This window comes from Vidua chalybeata, chromosome 17 (assembly GCF_026979565.1).
Source record: "Vidua chalybeata isolate OUT-0048 chromosome 17, bVidCha1 merged haplotype, whole genome shotgun sequence".
Classification (NCBI taxonomy): domain Eukaryota; kingdom Metazoa; phylum Chordata; class Aves; order Passeriformes; family Viduidae; genus Vidua; species Vidua chalybeata.
The window spans coordinates 333,951-348,360 of NC_071546.1; the positions used below are offsets into that span (position 1 = coordinate 333,951).

The 14,410-nt window shown below is 58.1% G+C and overlaps 1 protein-coding gene across 11 annotated transcripts in view; it reads left to right on the top strand.

Annotated features, from left to right (window-relative positions):
* EPB41L1 (erythrocyte membrane protein band 4.1 like 1) overlaps positions 1–14,410 on the top strand; it is a 63,953-nt gene that overhangs the window by 42,201 nt on the left and 7,342 nt on the right. For 3 of the 11 annotated variants that reach the window (XM_053958150.1, XM_053958153.1, XM_053958151.1), the window contains 6 exons: positions 1,520–1,711; positions 2,930–3,028; positions 7,913–10,471; positions 11,009–11,116; positions 12,233–12,631; positions 13,989–14,081. In XM_053958150.1, the coding sequence (XP_053814125.1) occupies positions 1,520–1,711; positions 2,930–3,028; positions 7,913–10,471; positions 11,009–11,116; positions 12,233–12,631; positions 13,989–14,081 (3,450 nt within the window). The remainder of the gene's footprint in view (positions 1–1,519; positions 1,712–2,929; positions 3,029–7,912; positions 10,472–11,008; positions 11,117–12,232; positions 12,632–13,988; positions 14,082–14,410) is intronic. The other 8 variants (XM_053958159.1, XM_053958160.1, XM_053958152.1 and 5 more) reach the window with 7 other exon arrangements.

The window sequence follows — 14,410 nt, forward strand, 5'->3', positions numbered from 1 at the left end:
GCCTGTGAGCAAGAGCCCTCCCAAGGGCAGGAGAGCCCCTGGCCCACTGGGATGACTTGGCTTCTGCTCTTGTTCCTGACCCCACCATATCCTCACCTTGTGTCTCCTCTCCTGTGGAGCTAGTCCCATCCTCCTGCTGGCACCCAACCCACACTCTGCTCCTGCCTGACCCAAACTGCCTCATCCCCCCCTGCCCAGCTCTCCTGCAGCCCCGAAGAGCTGGGCTGGGGCTCCCCAAGCACTGTGGCTGCCATCCTACCCCACAGGGGCCAAGAGGCTCTGAGCTGCCTGGGGGAGCCAGCACTCACACCAGCCCTGTGCCTGCCCACCCCGAGAGGGGCTGAGCAGAAAGGAAGGCTGAACCCTCCCTGCACAAATTGTATCTGTGGTGGCCCCGTCAGGAACGATTCATCCTGGCCTCAAATCCAGGGCTGCTCCCTGGGTGGTCCCCTTTGTGAGCAGAGATCCCAGCTGGAGCTGCCAATGGGAGTGAACATGACCAGGGGCTGGGGTCGGCCATGCCGGCACTGCCCAGGCTCCCTGTGCAGCCCCACCGGGGGTGGGCCCCGGCCCCGACCACGCCTGCCTCATTGCTTGCCCACTGCATGTGCATGTGCTGCGCCCAGCCCAGAGGTGGGCACACCTGAGCCCTCCTCACCTCGGACGTGCGGGGCCAGGGCAGGACTTTTCCTGAGCTCTGCTGAGCCTTCTGCGTCTGGAAAATTTGGTGGGGCTTTTCCTGGGACTCTCACGGGTCTCTGCTCTGTTGCCGAGGAGGTATGAGGGAGGTGTTTGGGGGCCTCCTTTTGAATCTCAGGAGAGCTTTGGGTTTAGGTTGGAGGCAGAAGCCAGGTTCCTCCTGGGAGCCGGTTTGCCCACCTCTGTGGCGGGACGAGGAGGCACCCCAGTGCTGTGCCCTCACTGAGCCATGCTCTGACACCTGACCCCTCTCCTCTGAGCTGTCCTCTCTCCACAGCACATCAGACCCACCCACCCTGTGCTGGTCCACAGGGATCCAGTCTTGGATCTGTGCTGGACGTCCCTGCCCAGCCCTGGGCCTCCACCCCTTTGTCAGAGCCTGCTCCAGAGGAGCCCTGCTGGAAATGCCTTTCTGAGACAGACCCTGGGCTCCCTTTGTGCCTGACACCAGACAACAGCAGAGGCTGCTGGTGTTTCCAGCAGGGCCCCATTCCTTGCTGATCCCAAGGGAAAGCCGGGTGTCCCCTCCAGGAAGCTTTAGCTTGTCGCCAGCCAGGAGGACACAGAGCCCTGGAGATGCCACCAGGCCATGCTGTGCCCTTTACCTGCTACACATGTTCTGCTGCTGCCTGCAGTGAAAGAGCTCCTCCCTCTCCTACAGTGAGACCTGCAGACCATGGTGCTCCATTACGCTCCTCATTTGGCTCCTGAGACCCTGAATTCCAGCCCAGTGTGACACCAACCCTTCCGGTGCCCCTGCTCATCCCTTTGGACTGGGCTGCTGCTTTAACCATCTCTCTCTTCCTCTCTCCTTCCCAAGTTTTTAGACAAGCCAGAGGACGTTTTGCTGAAGCATCAGGCCAGCATCAATGAGCTGAAGCGGACCCTGAAGGAACCCAACAGCAAACTGGTTCACAGGGACCGGGACAGGAGGCTGCCTTCCTCACCAGCCTCTTCCTCACCCAAGCACGAGGATGAAACACCAAAGGGAACCCCTGAAAAGGCCACTGAGGTTTGTTCTGCTGCTGCTCTTCCAGAGAGGATCAGGATCTGTTGGGGAGGAGTCCTTCAGCTCCCATCCTGCCCTGAGGAAGCTCAGTGGGAGTGATGTGCTGGGGACAGGGGTGTTGTTTCTATGTTTTTGAACCATTTTCACTGCTGGTGGGGGTTCTCCCTGGGCACTGCAGGAGACTGAGCAGCCCTTGCCTGGAGGGGCTTTGGGGGTACCTGAGAGGTGGGCTGTGGCTCTGGTGGCCCATGGGATGGGGTTTTGCTCACTCTTCTCAGGAGCAGCCTGTGGGGTAGGGCCAGTGCAGTTCCTGCCCAGGGGTGTCCCCAGCAGAGCAGGATCAGGCTCCTGTGCAGGGGTGCCCCATGGTGCTCTCAGCAGTGGAACCTGGATGGTGGGAGGAGGTGGAAGATGAGTGGTGCCATGCTGGCATCCCAAAGCCACATCCTCCCTTCTGGGCATTCTGCGCACTGGCTTTGCACTGTGTGGGGGCAACAGGAGAGTGCTGGAATTGGGGTGCCAGGACAGCCCCCAGTGCTGGAGGGTGGCTGAAGGGATGGGATGTGGCACAGCTGGGCTCTGTGGCCTGGGGCCCTGCTGGGCTCAGTGTAGCAGCATGTGACAGGAGTGTCCCCCTGCCAGCCTGGATGCCCTGTCCCTGCCAGGGACCTTCCCTGCCTGCTGTCCCTTGGCAGAGCTCTGAGCCAGTGCTCTGCCCGCAGCAGAGGACGTGGCTCCAGGAGATTGGGTGCCACACGTGGGGCTGCTCTGCCCTGACTGCCCCCTGTCATGCAGAGGGCATGGGCTCTGCGGGAAATTTGGGATGTGCCCGTGTTCTCACTGGGTCCCAGCACTGCCTTGAGATTGGAGCTGCAGGGGGGGGCTGTGGCCCCTCAAAAAGCACTCAGCTGGGAAGAAGAAGAGAGGCTTTCCCTCACATTGATTTTACCATGGAATATATCAGATGCAGAGATGTGAATGGAGCATCTAGAGCTGGCACAGCTGTGACCTCTGTCCATCTATCTATCAATCCTTCCATCCATTCATCCATCCGTTCACCCACCTGCCCACCCTTTGTTCCTTCATTCCTTCTCAAATTCTCCCTTTCTCTCTCTCTCTCTCTCTCTCTCTCTCTCTCTCTCTCTCTCTCTCTCTTTGTCTCTCTGTCTCTGTCTCCCTCTCTCTCTCCCCGTGGGTTCTGGGGTTTCCGTGCTGACACAGACGGTGGAAGAGGACACCTTAGACGATTTTGCATCTGAGCGTGGAGCTTCCCTAAGCATGGAGTCTTTCACACAGAAAAGCCTTGTCTCCTCTCCTGAGGTTGTCGCTATTCTCTTTCTCCCCCACCTCTCACTCTCACCATGGGGGTCCCCAGCCTGCCAAGGGGTCTTGTGCCCTCTGAGCCGGGCTGCCCATGGGTGGGTCCCCTTTCTGGTGATAGGCAGGATCCCTCCCAGGTCAGGGCTGTTGGTGAAACCTCTCCCCTGGCTGTTCCTGCTGGACTCTGAGATGTGTTCCTGGAGAGAGCTCCCAGTGCTCGTGCAGGGCCGTGCTGGAGCCCAGTACTGAGGGTCCCAAGGTAGGGGTGACCTGATGGCCTGGACACCTGGGTGGCTGCTCCAGCAGCCTCAGGCTGTCCTGGCTGCAGCTGGAGTTCCTTCGGCCCAGGCATCCTGACAAAGGGCATCCTTAGAGGCATCCTTGGACTCATGCCTGTGCACAGCCAGGTCACGCTCTGTTGGAGTGTGAGGGGTGTGAGCTCTCCGCCACCCCCTGTGTGCGGATTTAGCTCAAGGGAGGGGACAGCCAAGAGTGGTGCCTTCACTGAGCAGAAGCAGGCTGGGGTTTGAGCCTTGGTTCTGGCAGGATTGCACTTGTCCTGCCTGAGCACCCCAGAGAGAGGCAGAGAGGTGGGGGACAGGCTGGGCACACTCTTGCTCCATGTGGATGTCCCTTAGTCCATGCAGGAGTCACTAGCATGGGCAGAAGCCTGAACCTGGGCTGGCTGAAGCAATCCCCAGGAGGCAGGATGGGGGTCAGGGAGGGCTTGGGCACAGCCTGGGTTTCAGCAAAGATATGGCACCTTCAACGGAGCAACAGCATCTCCTGGTCCATGTTTGCACCCTCCCCATTCCAGTATTTCAGAGCTGGAGGACAGAAACAGCAGGTGTGAAGTGCACACACATCTCCTGAGTCAGTCTTGCCCTCGGTGTGCCCAGCCTGAGCTGGGGTACAGGTGCTAAGGTGGCCACACCTGTGGTTTCTCTCCAGGCATCTGTGACTGAGACTTGGCCCTGGCATGTCCCCACATATCCCCACAGGCCAGAGCCTGTGGTCTCCCTGAGAGATTCATGGCCCCGAGGGGGTGATGGCACAAGGACAGCACATTTGCAGAGCCCGGAGCTCTCATCACTGCATCACTGCCAGAAGGTCCCCTGGTGCCCATGGGCAGCAGGCCCACTGAGGTTGGGTGGTCTGTCACTTGCAGCCCTCTGTCCCCATTCCTGCTGGAAGACAAGAACGCTGGACTGGGCAGTGCCAGGAGCCTCTCCAGCCCCCTGTTTTCTCCCAACACCTCATTCCCTCTTTATCCTTGCCTGAGGCTGTGCTTTCCTCTCAGGTGAGCTGGGTCTCCTTCAAAGCAGTGAAGAGCAGCAGGGGCACTGAAGGATGCCCAACGGAGAAGCCCCCTGTGTGCCTGGGGCTCTCCAAGGTTGTGGCCCCCGTTGGCAGGAGCAGAGGCTGTCTCTGCTCCCTGCTGACCTCTTTCCTTTCTGTCTCTTGTGCTGCCTAGGCCACAGTGGGAATGGCCTTCCCAGTTGTTCTTGTCCCTAGAGCAGATGCATGGGGAGGGAGGGAGGGCAGGAAGTGTGAAAGTCACTTATCCCTTGGGAGGTCAATGCTGGTCTCTGGACAGAGACTTCCCAGCATCATCCCTTCAGTGCTGTGGCTCCATCCTCCAGCCCACTGACCTCCAAAGCTCATGAGCTCCCTCCTTCCCTGGGGGATGTGCCCCAGTATCCAGAGATTTGATCCAAGCATCCCCCAGTATGATGGCCTGGGTTCCCAGGGGTCCCTTGGGCAGCTGCCGCCGTAGCAGTCCCGGATAGCGCTGTGCTGATGAGGTGCAGCCTGTCTGGGCCCTCGGGCTAGCTCCCAGCTGCAGGCAACTTTAGTGAGCAACTCTGGAATGATTTCAGCTCTGTGAGTTCAGCTCTTAAGTGATTTTGCTCTGTGCTCGCAAGTGCCTCGGCAGACGCAGGGATGGAGAGAGGAGAAGTCTGTGTGGAGTTCTGCAGCGGTGTCTTTTATTGGCAGGTCCTGCACAGGGTTCCAGTGACAGCTCTTCTGCCAAACTGGGCAGAGAGGTTTATGTAGGATACTGGGATGTTGGAAATTGTCCAATGGCCAGGGTTGAGGAGAATACGATCTATAGCCTTACAGAGAGATAACAAGGGTCTGAGGGCAGAAGAGGGGCTGCTTTGGTCCAGTCATCGTGACTCTGCATTTCTTATCTTCAGCGAGTGACCGCCAGGGAGGCCTTGCAGGGCCTCTGCCTGCTACACCCCAGAGCCCTCAGGCTCTGGAGACAAAGGGCTGCTCTGAGCTGTGAGCTGTGGCCAGAGCCCTCCAGAGCAGAGTTCATATCACACCAAGGAGGAGCTGGATGTCCCTTGAGTTGGGCTGTGCTCATCTCAAGAGTCTGAGGAGAAGGAAGAAGCTGATTTGGAAATAAATCTGAAACTCTGGGGTTTTCCTGACTGGGTGAAGAGGTCCTGTCATGGATGAACATGTTCCAGGGGCCAAACTTTTTGATCTACATTTATCTTGGGCCTTAACTCAGAAGAGGAGCCTGAAGAAAATCATCCCCTTTGCCCAGAGAAGATCTCCTCCAAAGGACTCTGGTTTGCAGCCAGAGAAGAGGGATGAGAGGGCTTTGCTGAGGAGATTTGTACATGTGCCCACAAGCTGTCCATCCTTGTTCTGGCTGAGAACAGGTCCGGCAGTGGGACAGCAGGGCAGGAGCAGGAGAGAAGCTGCTGCAACCTCAGGAAAGTGAGCGGTGTCCTGGCTGAGCATGGCTGCTGAACAGCAGGAGGGAGTGCAGAGGGAATGAGTGCCAGAGCAGCATGGGCTGCCCAGCAGCCCAGAGAGCCTCCCAGCCAGGGGGATGCTGCTGCCATGGGTCAGACCCACCTGGGAATGAGCCCAGGGCAGCCGCTGTTCCTGGCAGGCATTGATGGGCTCTGTTCCCAGTTCCATGGACTGGGAAGGAACAAAAGCTGCACTGGAAGCAGGAGTGGAGGAAGGGAGCTGGACAGCAGCTGGTGCAGGGTAAGGGGCTGTGGGAGAGGCTCGTGCTGGAGGGGGCTGGGGGTCAGGTCTCCTGCAGACCCTGCTGCTCAGTGGGGCTGCCTGGCCAGGGCAGAGTCCCTGCCAAGGGTCCTTCTGGCACAGAGGAGGAGAGACACAGAGGACTCTGGCACAGAGTCCTTGCTGCCCATCCCTGTGGATGTCCTGGCACTGTGAGGAGCTGGTACCTTCCTGCCCTCAGGGGTGGGGTGTTCTCTTGGGGGCCCATGGGCTGTACCCCAGCACAGCCCCCGAGTGCTTCCCTGCAGGCTCCTGGGGATTTTGGGGGCAGATGGAATCTTGGCAGAGCCTGGGGCAGGGGCAGGCAGGGAGCTGCAGTGAGGGCAAGGGCAGGGCTTGCAGCACTGTGTCGAGGGAGCTCTGCTTCCTTTGCCACCTGGCAGAGAAAGCAGCAGCTGGGAATGGCATTTTTCTGCTGGGGGCCTTCAGTGGCCCATTCTCATTTCTTTGGGAGCTCTTCCACTAGTAACTAGTTTTCCTCCTCTCTTTCTCTCCTCTAATATTATCTTCCCTTCTCTCCCTCTGGCTCTGCTCCCCTCTCCCCCTGTTTCCCTTTCTCCAGTATCAGTCACTAGGTTTGCATTTTGGGGGCAACTGCTGCAAACATTCCCCCAGCCCCCTGCATGGGGCGAGGCTCATGTTTCCATGGATTGCTGTTCCTGGCTGGAGAGGGAGCAGACAGGCAGTCCCCTCCCTGGGCCTGGAGTGCATCCTGGTGCCCATCTTTGCCCCTGCTGCAGGCTGTGCCCAGGCAGGCTGTGCCATGGGCAGTGTCAGCCCCATGGGGAGCCCTAGCACTGCCCTCTTCTTGTGCTGCCAGGGGTGGCTGAGCTGCCTCATGGTGCAGATGTTCTCCTGAAACTCTCTTCCTGTGAGTTATTTCCTACCTGCTGTTCCAAAAGTGGCTGGATTTTAGCGGTGCTTTGTTCTTGGCCCTCATGAGGCCTTTAGCTGATGTGCAGGATGAGCATGTGGATGTACAAGGTGTCCCTGGCAGCAGTGACCTGGTGTCCCCTGCCAGCAGCACAGTGACATTCCTGCTGTGGCCATGCTGCAGGATGCTCCATGGCCTTTGCTTGGTCCTGCTGCTGAGCCTGTGGTCTTTTACACTTCACAGGGAGCCTTTCACAGGTGACAGTTTCTGAACACTTGTTTTCAGCATGGCTGGGTTCTGAGGTGATGTCCCTAGTGAGCTGGAAAGGAGGGATGGCCTTTTGGGGAATCTGAGCTGCAGCATCTGGTAGAAAGGGATAGGGCCTTGCTGATGACTTGCAGTGGTTTCTTTCCCTGCTCGTGTTCTTGGCATTCTGACAAATTCTTAGGCCATGTGGATGGAGCTGAGAGTGAGGCTACCCAAAACCCAGGGCCTTGTTTCCAATGAAATCTCACCCCTGGGAATTGCCAGAGCCAGCTGAAAACAAGGGGACAGCCAGTTGTGTTCCCCTGCCTCCAGAGAGACCCTGGTGGTTGTTAATGTGTCTACTGAGAGCTCCACTCCCACTCTGTGCCACCAGCAGAGCCCCAGGTATTGAAAGTGTGTCAGGGAGCCACCACGCAGAGTCCCCAGTGTGGACACTGGCTCAGTCCCCAGTGTGGCATCAGCCCCTTATTTCCAGTCCCCCTCCCATCAATGAGTTGCTAGGCTCTTTGTACAGAGCCTCAACTCTGGCCTTGATGAGAACAATAATAATAATAATATTAATAATGACAATGATGATGATGATGTCGCCAGCCCTGTGCCAGGCAGACCAGCTGTGCCACTCATGCCAGCAGCACTTGGGGCCGGGGTTTATGATGCATTTAACTCTTCTTGCTCAAATTGCAATACAGGGCTCGGAGCACTGGGTATTTATAGAGAGAGAAGCCCCTAGGCTGGAAGCTGTAGCTCTGAGGAAAACTCTGAGAGCCAAGACGGAAGAAGCACATGCAGGGACCTCGGAGGGGAGCATGAATGGGAGCCTGACAAAAGTGGTGGTGACGGTAGGGAAAGCCAAGGACATGGCAGGCCAGGAAGAGCCGGCAGCTGCAGCCTTGGAGACGAGGAAGAGAGCCAAAATGATTGCTAGTCCCGAGGATTTTGAGTCTGTGTGGGAGGATGATCTCTATGAGAAGGAAAGCAGGGGTGAGTCCAGCCCAGGGGAGGCACATCCACCCCCTGAGAGCATGGAGAGGGAGCCCCAAGAGCCAGGCAAAGGCATAGCCACCAGGGAGCCAGGGCTGCCCAAGCCCTGTCAGCAGCCTGAAGAGAGGCAAAGGACCAAGATTTTGGAGCCAGAGCCTCCCCAGGGAGAAGGTGAGATGCTCTCCAAGGAATGTGCTTTTGCAGCCTTCAAGAAGCAGGAGGCCAGAGTGCCAGCCACAGCCCCAGAGCTCCTGAAAATTAAAGTGAAGGCTGGTGACGACAGCTCAGAGACTTCTGCAACTCAGAGGATCATCTACTTAGGAGACCCAGATGGGGAGGAGAAGGACAGTAAAAAACACCTGGTCTTGGACACTGGTGGGTGCCTTGGCTTGGAGGAGAGACCAAAAGCCCCAGTAAATACAACCGGGGAGGGATCCAGGCACACCACACCTGTGGCAGAAGGGTTCCAAGCCCTCTCCTCAGCAAGTCACCAGCATAGGACAGTGTCTGAAAAACCCACTGGAACACTGGAGATGCCTGGGATGGGCTGTGATGGGACCAGCCTGGGGGGGCATCCCCTCTCAGGGTGGGAAGAGCCATCCCTGCAGCCAGAGAAGGCACCTGGTGTTGGGGTGCCTGGAGGAACACCCACGGGAAGTGAAGCCCTGCTGTGTTCCCAGGAGGTGGGACCAGAGGAGCTGCAGAGCTCGGTGGGAGGCTTGAAGCCATGTGGCCTGGCAGGGGATGGCCCCAGGGCTGAGGAGCACAGAGGGAGCCCAGCAGAGTCCCCAGACATCTGCCCAGCACTGGAGGGTTTTTTGGGAAGGGTTGGAGCAGACAGTGACAGGGAGGAAAGTGCCAGAGTGGTTCTTCAGATGGAAGAGATAGAGCCCAAGTCACCTCCATCATCAGCTGGGTCTTGGCAGGGCCACACTCACACCGTGGGGTTGGAGGGGGACAAACCCAGTGCTCCTGTCCCTCCACCCCTTCCCCAGAGACCCAGCACAGTCCCTGCAGAGTCATCTCTGGGTACGGAGCCTCAGGGCACAGACTTATCCCTGGGCACCAGCCCTGCCAGAGAGGTGGCCATGCCCAAGCATGTGAGCCCCTCCATGCAGGTGGCACTACCTGTGGGCACTGATCCTGAAGCTGAAGAACAATCCCAAAATGTGGGATTTGCCTCATGGAAACCCCATCAGGGAACAAGTCCTGTTACAGGAGAACCACCCCAAAACACAGACACTGCAGAAGAGTCAATCCAGGTTAGAGCCCTAGCCACCAAGGAGGTGGCCCAGGACATGGACACAGCACAGAGCAATGTGCCTGCCACTGAAGAGCCACTGCAGGAGGAGAAACCCATGATCAAAGAGCTCTTCCAGGGCTCAGGGTCAGGGAAGCCAACCAGAGATGAAGGCTCTGGGATGGAACAACTGTCCCATGACAAAAGCCTTGGCATGGCTGAGCTGCCTCCCAAGGGAGAAGAAGCAGAACACCAGACTGAGACAATCCTGAGGGACTTGCCCCTCCACACTGCACATCTCAAAGCAAAAGAGCCACACCAGGACTCGGAGTTCAGTGTTGGACAAGATCTGCAGGGTGGGAGCCAGACAGTCACAGAAGGCACCAGGGACAGTGACCTGGCTATGGGGCAGCCACTGCAGGATGACTCTCCTTCCAGAGCAGCTGCTGATGTCCCACACTTCCAGTCCCCTACAGCAGGATTGTGCCAAGGAAGCAAGGCATCCCAGCTCCCTGCCCTGGTGAATGAAGGCGGGGCAGGGCAATCAAGTGATGGGACACATCCAGCAGAGCCTGGGGTGTCGGTGTGCATGTCTGGGCTGGCAGGAGCTGTGACCCAGGAGCACAGGGATGCTACTGTGGCCCCAGGAAACCAGGAGGACAGCAAGAGCTACAGGGAAACTTCCGTGGCTTCCAAGATCAAGATGTTTGAGCAAGGCAAAGTGGAGCGAAGGGCAGCCCAGGAGGGACAGGAGCACGTGCCTGAAGCTGAGACATCGGTGACAGCCAGGGGGAAGACAAATCTGACACAGGATGTGCCTTTGAGCACCAGCCTCGCCTCACCCCCTGCAGTGGGACTTGTGTCCAGTGTGGGCTCCTTGGCCCTCGGGCAAGGGGCTGGTTCAGGAGACACCTCCCAGCCACACTCCCTGAAGGAACAAGTCTCTGCTGAGCCCGAGCACGAAGAAGACAGTGCCGACCTGGCCTCGCCCGACTCTGGCTGTGAGCTCACCCTGGCCGAGGCCGTGGTAACTGCACTGAACCATCCAGACGGGACATTCGTGCGCATGTTCTGTGGGTCTGCCCGTGTCCAGTGGCTCCTCACACATCCATTGACTGGCAGCAGGCGCTTTGCATCCCTGTCCTCTCTGTCTGTGTCTGTGGTCAGGCTTCACTGGCTGCATGCGCAGCCGCTGCCCAGTTGGTTCATCAGCTTTTGTTTTGCGCCCCCCCCCCAACATTTTGGCTCCCTGGAGAATGCCGTTCACTGAATCCAGGAGGGGCACCTGAGTTCTGTGGCTGGGAGCAGGAGAAGGCACCATGGGAGTGGCTGGAGGAGCTGGGACTGTCACGGACACAGCCCCAGCAGCAGCGTGCCCATGCTTCCAGCTTCACCCCTGCATTTCCTGCATTGGTTGATTACCCCATCTTGCTTAGCTGCCACCCTGCCCTGCCTTCAGCCAGCTGGTGGCCGGGTGATGGAGTATCTTCCCTCGCTCTCGTGAGCGCTAGAGCAGCTCCTGCAGAGTTCATTTCCTTCCGACTAACCCTTTTCTCTAATACAGAGCAAATCTCAGGAACCAAGTGGGGAAGAAAAGGATTTATGTGACCCATCAGTAAAATCCAGCCTGAAAGAAGAGAATGTAAAGGCTGCTGTTCCAGTGGTCTCGCAGGTCTCAGTGCTGTTTTGCTAAGTGCTTCTCCCGGCAGTGTGAGCGCTCGCCCCGTGGCCAGGGCTGTGCTGCCCCTCCGCTCCCCTTGCAGGGCTCTTTGTATGTATTGGTCAGACACACACCCCCACACGTGTCTGCAGGCGTGCTCCCCTGGTGCTGCTGGACACCCTGTGTTTCGCCCATACCTCTCAACCTCCCACAGTGCCGAGGGAGGGGTGTGCCAGCACAGTCTGGCCTATGGGGGATGGCCCTGGCTGCAAACGCTTGGAGCAGAGGCCAGGAGGTGGGGTTTCCTCTGGCATCGGTGGGCTTAGAGCTGTTCCTAAGGGACAACTGGGTGTAGATTTCCCATGGCTTCATGACAAAGTGGCAATGGGACACGTCCCCTCCGATGGCAGAGTTGAGAGGTATGTCCGTGTCTGGAGAAGAGTGCATGGAGGGAGGTCATCCCTTGGCTCTGGCCATGCTGTCAATTACACTGACCAGGTCACCCTGTGACTCACCTGAGGCCTCTGGAGGGGCAGGTGGTGTCAGTGGGGCAGACTCACCCCAGGGCAGCTGTTGGGCTGGACCTCCCCCCAGGGTGATGCTTCACAGGATGCTCAGTGGAATTGGCTCACTCCTCCTCAGTGGAATTGGCACCCTCCTTTGCTTCTCCCTCACCGTGCCTGGCTGTTGGGCCCTTTCCTTTCAAACTCTTCTCTCTTTCTTTCCCTTGTTTGTTTTTTTGAGTCACTGACATGTGATAGCCCTTCATCTGAGCTCTTTCTGAATGTCTCCTGTCAGACCCATTGTTTTGCATCCATCTGCTTCCACCAGTGCACTGAAGTGCCTCCAAACTGGCCGAGCTTTTTTTTTTGTCTGACCGAGCCTTTTTGAGATGATTCATTGCCAACAAACTTTTGGCACAATCCAATGGAGTCGCCTTCTCTCCCCCAGCAAAGCCACTGCTGTCAGAAAGGTTTCGGTCTCCATGCTTGAGTTGTGTTTGACTCTACTCTGTGATGTTTGCTGCAGCCTTCCTCCTCCTCCTCCTCCTCCTCCTGCTGCCGTGTCCCCGCGGTGCTGCCCCGCGGTGCTCACGGCCCCGTCTCTCCACAATTGTGTCTCCTTCAGAGAGCAGGCGTGAGGGATGGCCCTGAGGAGAGGGTGAAACCGCCCCGGCACAGGGCCCCCGAGAGTGACACCGGTGACGAGGAGCCCGACCAGGAGAAGGACTCGGTCTTCCTGAAGGACAACCACCTGGCCATTGAGCGCAAGTGCTCCAGTATCACTGTCAGCTCAACCTCCAGTCTGGAAGCGGAGGTGGACTTCACCGTCATCGGGGACTTCCATGGCACGGCCTTTGAGGACATCTCCCGGAGCCTGCCCGAGCTGGACAAGGACAAGAGTGAAACAGAAGATGAAGGCTTGGTTTCCTTCCAGCACACTGACAAAGTAGTTCCTGGACTGGAAGAGGATCTCAAAGGCAGGGATAAGGTCTCCCAGCCCAGCCCAGATGTCTCCCAGCCAGAGGTACACGGACACCATTCACCGGGACCGGTCCGGTGCCATCGTGCCTTCGTGTCCCTTGTGCCCGGCGGGTGTGTGCTCCCGGTTTTGGGGAGAATGCTGGCTGCCACCCCCATTCCTGCCCATGCACGCTGTGTCTGTGTTGCATGGCTCTGTCATGTGCTTCGTGCATCTGCTAACCAGGAGAAGTCACTGTCACCTCTGTCCCTGCGTGTGGCTGCCCTACTCTCAGCCCATAGCAGCACGTGCACCGCAGGGAGGGCACGTGGCACTAACCATAGGAGCTGTCCTCGTGTCCTGCATGAATTCAGTGGCCAGTCCGTGTAGTGCAGAGTCATGTGCTGCCCACTAACATCTCTGGTCATGCTGGGGCTGGGAGGGATTGGCCTCGTGGAACCGCCCTGGAGCTCATGGAGGGTCACTCTGTGCTGGGAGGGGTCATAGCAGGGCTAACAAAATTGCATGTGCATGCGTGTGGGGCTGATTGCACTCACGGGACAGAACAGCAGAACCAGCCCCAGCTCTATGTGGCCTTGTCTCTGTGCTGGGCCAGGGCCATCTCTGGCCCATCCATCTAGGGCAGCCTCCAGCCCTGCAGGTAAGTCCCCAGTGCTGGGCAGAGCTGCCGAGGTTAGTCCAGACCTAAAGCCAGGAAAGAGCTGCAGAATTAGAGGGAGCTGTCTCTGAGCCAGCCTGGAAACCCTGGTGTGGAGCTGTGGCCATGGGGGATCCGCTCCAGGGCCAGTGTGGGCAGGGGGCTATTGGCTCGGGAATTCTGAGCACTGGTGAAGCATCCTCCACGCAGGAGCCCTTGGCAGCTCCAGTTTCCTGCAGCAGGGTAGTGCTGGCAGCCTGTGTCCATTCCCCTGAGGCTCTGACACCCTGGGTGTACCCAGACACACCAGGAGCTGGTACAGATCATAAAATGGCTGCAGCACAGGCATGAAACTGGTTTGGTGGGTCTCACTTGGCCTTCGAAGAACAGTTTGTCCTTATCCTTGGTGTCTAAAACTCTATCCAGAAAATCCCAGGGACAGAGCAGCAGGCCTGATTTGGGGTGTGTGGGTCATAGGGCACTGTGGGTGGTGCCTGTCTGCCCAGGGCAGCAGCCCAGCCCTGCTGTTTGCCCGGGTAGGACTCAATGTGACATTCACAGAACATCGTGTGTGTGGCACCTGCGAAGGAGCGGGACAGGGAAGCTTTGCAGGGGCTGCTGCACAAGGAGCAGAGAATTAGAGTGGCTGGGTTGGAAGGGACCTTAAAGGTCTTTCCAGCACTGTGCCATGGACAGAGCACTCAGGGCTGTTGGCATTGTGCCCCAGGGCCTGGCTCTGCTGACTCTCTGCTGTTCCTCCTGCAGTCTTCAGCCCCAAAAGCAAATGCTGTGACTGTGAAGAAGCCCGAAACAGAAGGCTCCGCTCCCCATCGGGTCAGCACCACAGACACGGCCCAGGTGACATGGTGGCTCCCCAGAGGCTGAGCCCTGAGGCTCCCCAAAGCCTCAGCCCAGCAAAGCCTGTCCCTGGCAGCAGCGCTGGGGAGGGCGGGGGCTTTGTGGGGTGGTTGGGGGTCTCTGTTTGCCCTTGGCTTGCTGAAGTCCCCAAAAAACACAAACTAAAGCCCAGACAGAGATATTGTCTGATTGTCCCTGGCCCCACCTGCCATGCCTATAGTGAACATCTATAGTGAGTGACAGCCACCAACAATCTGTAGCTTCATGGCCCTCCCTGGTTTCCTGTGGCAGCAGGATATGGCCACATTGTCCCTGCAAGTGTCACCCAC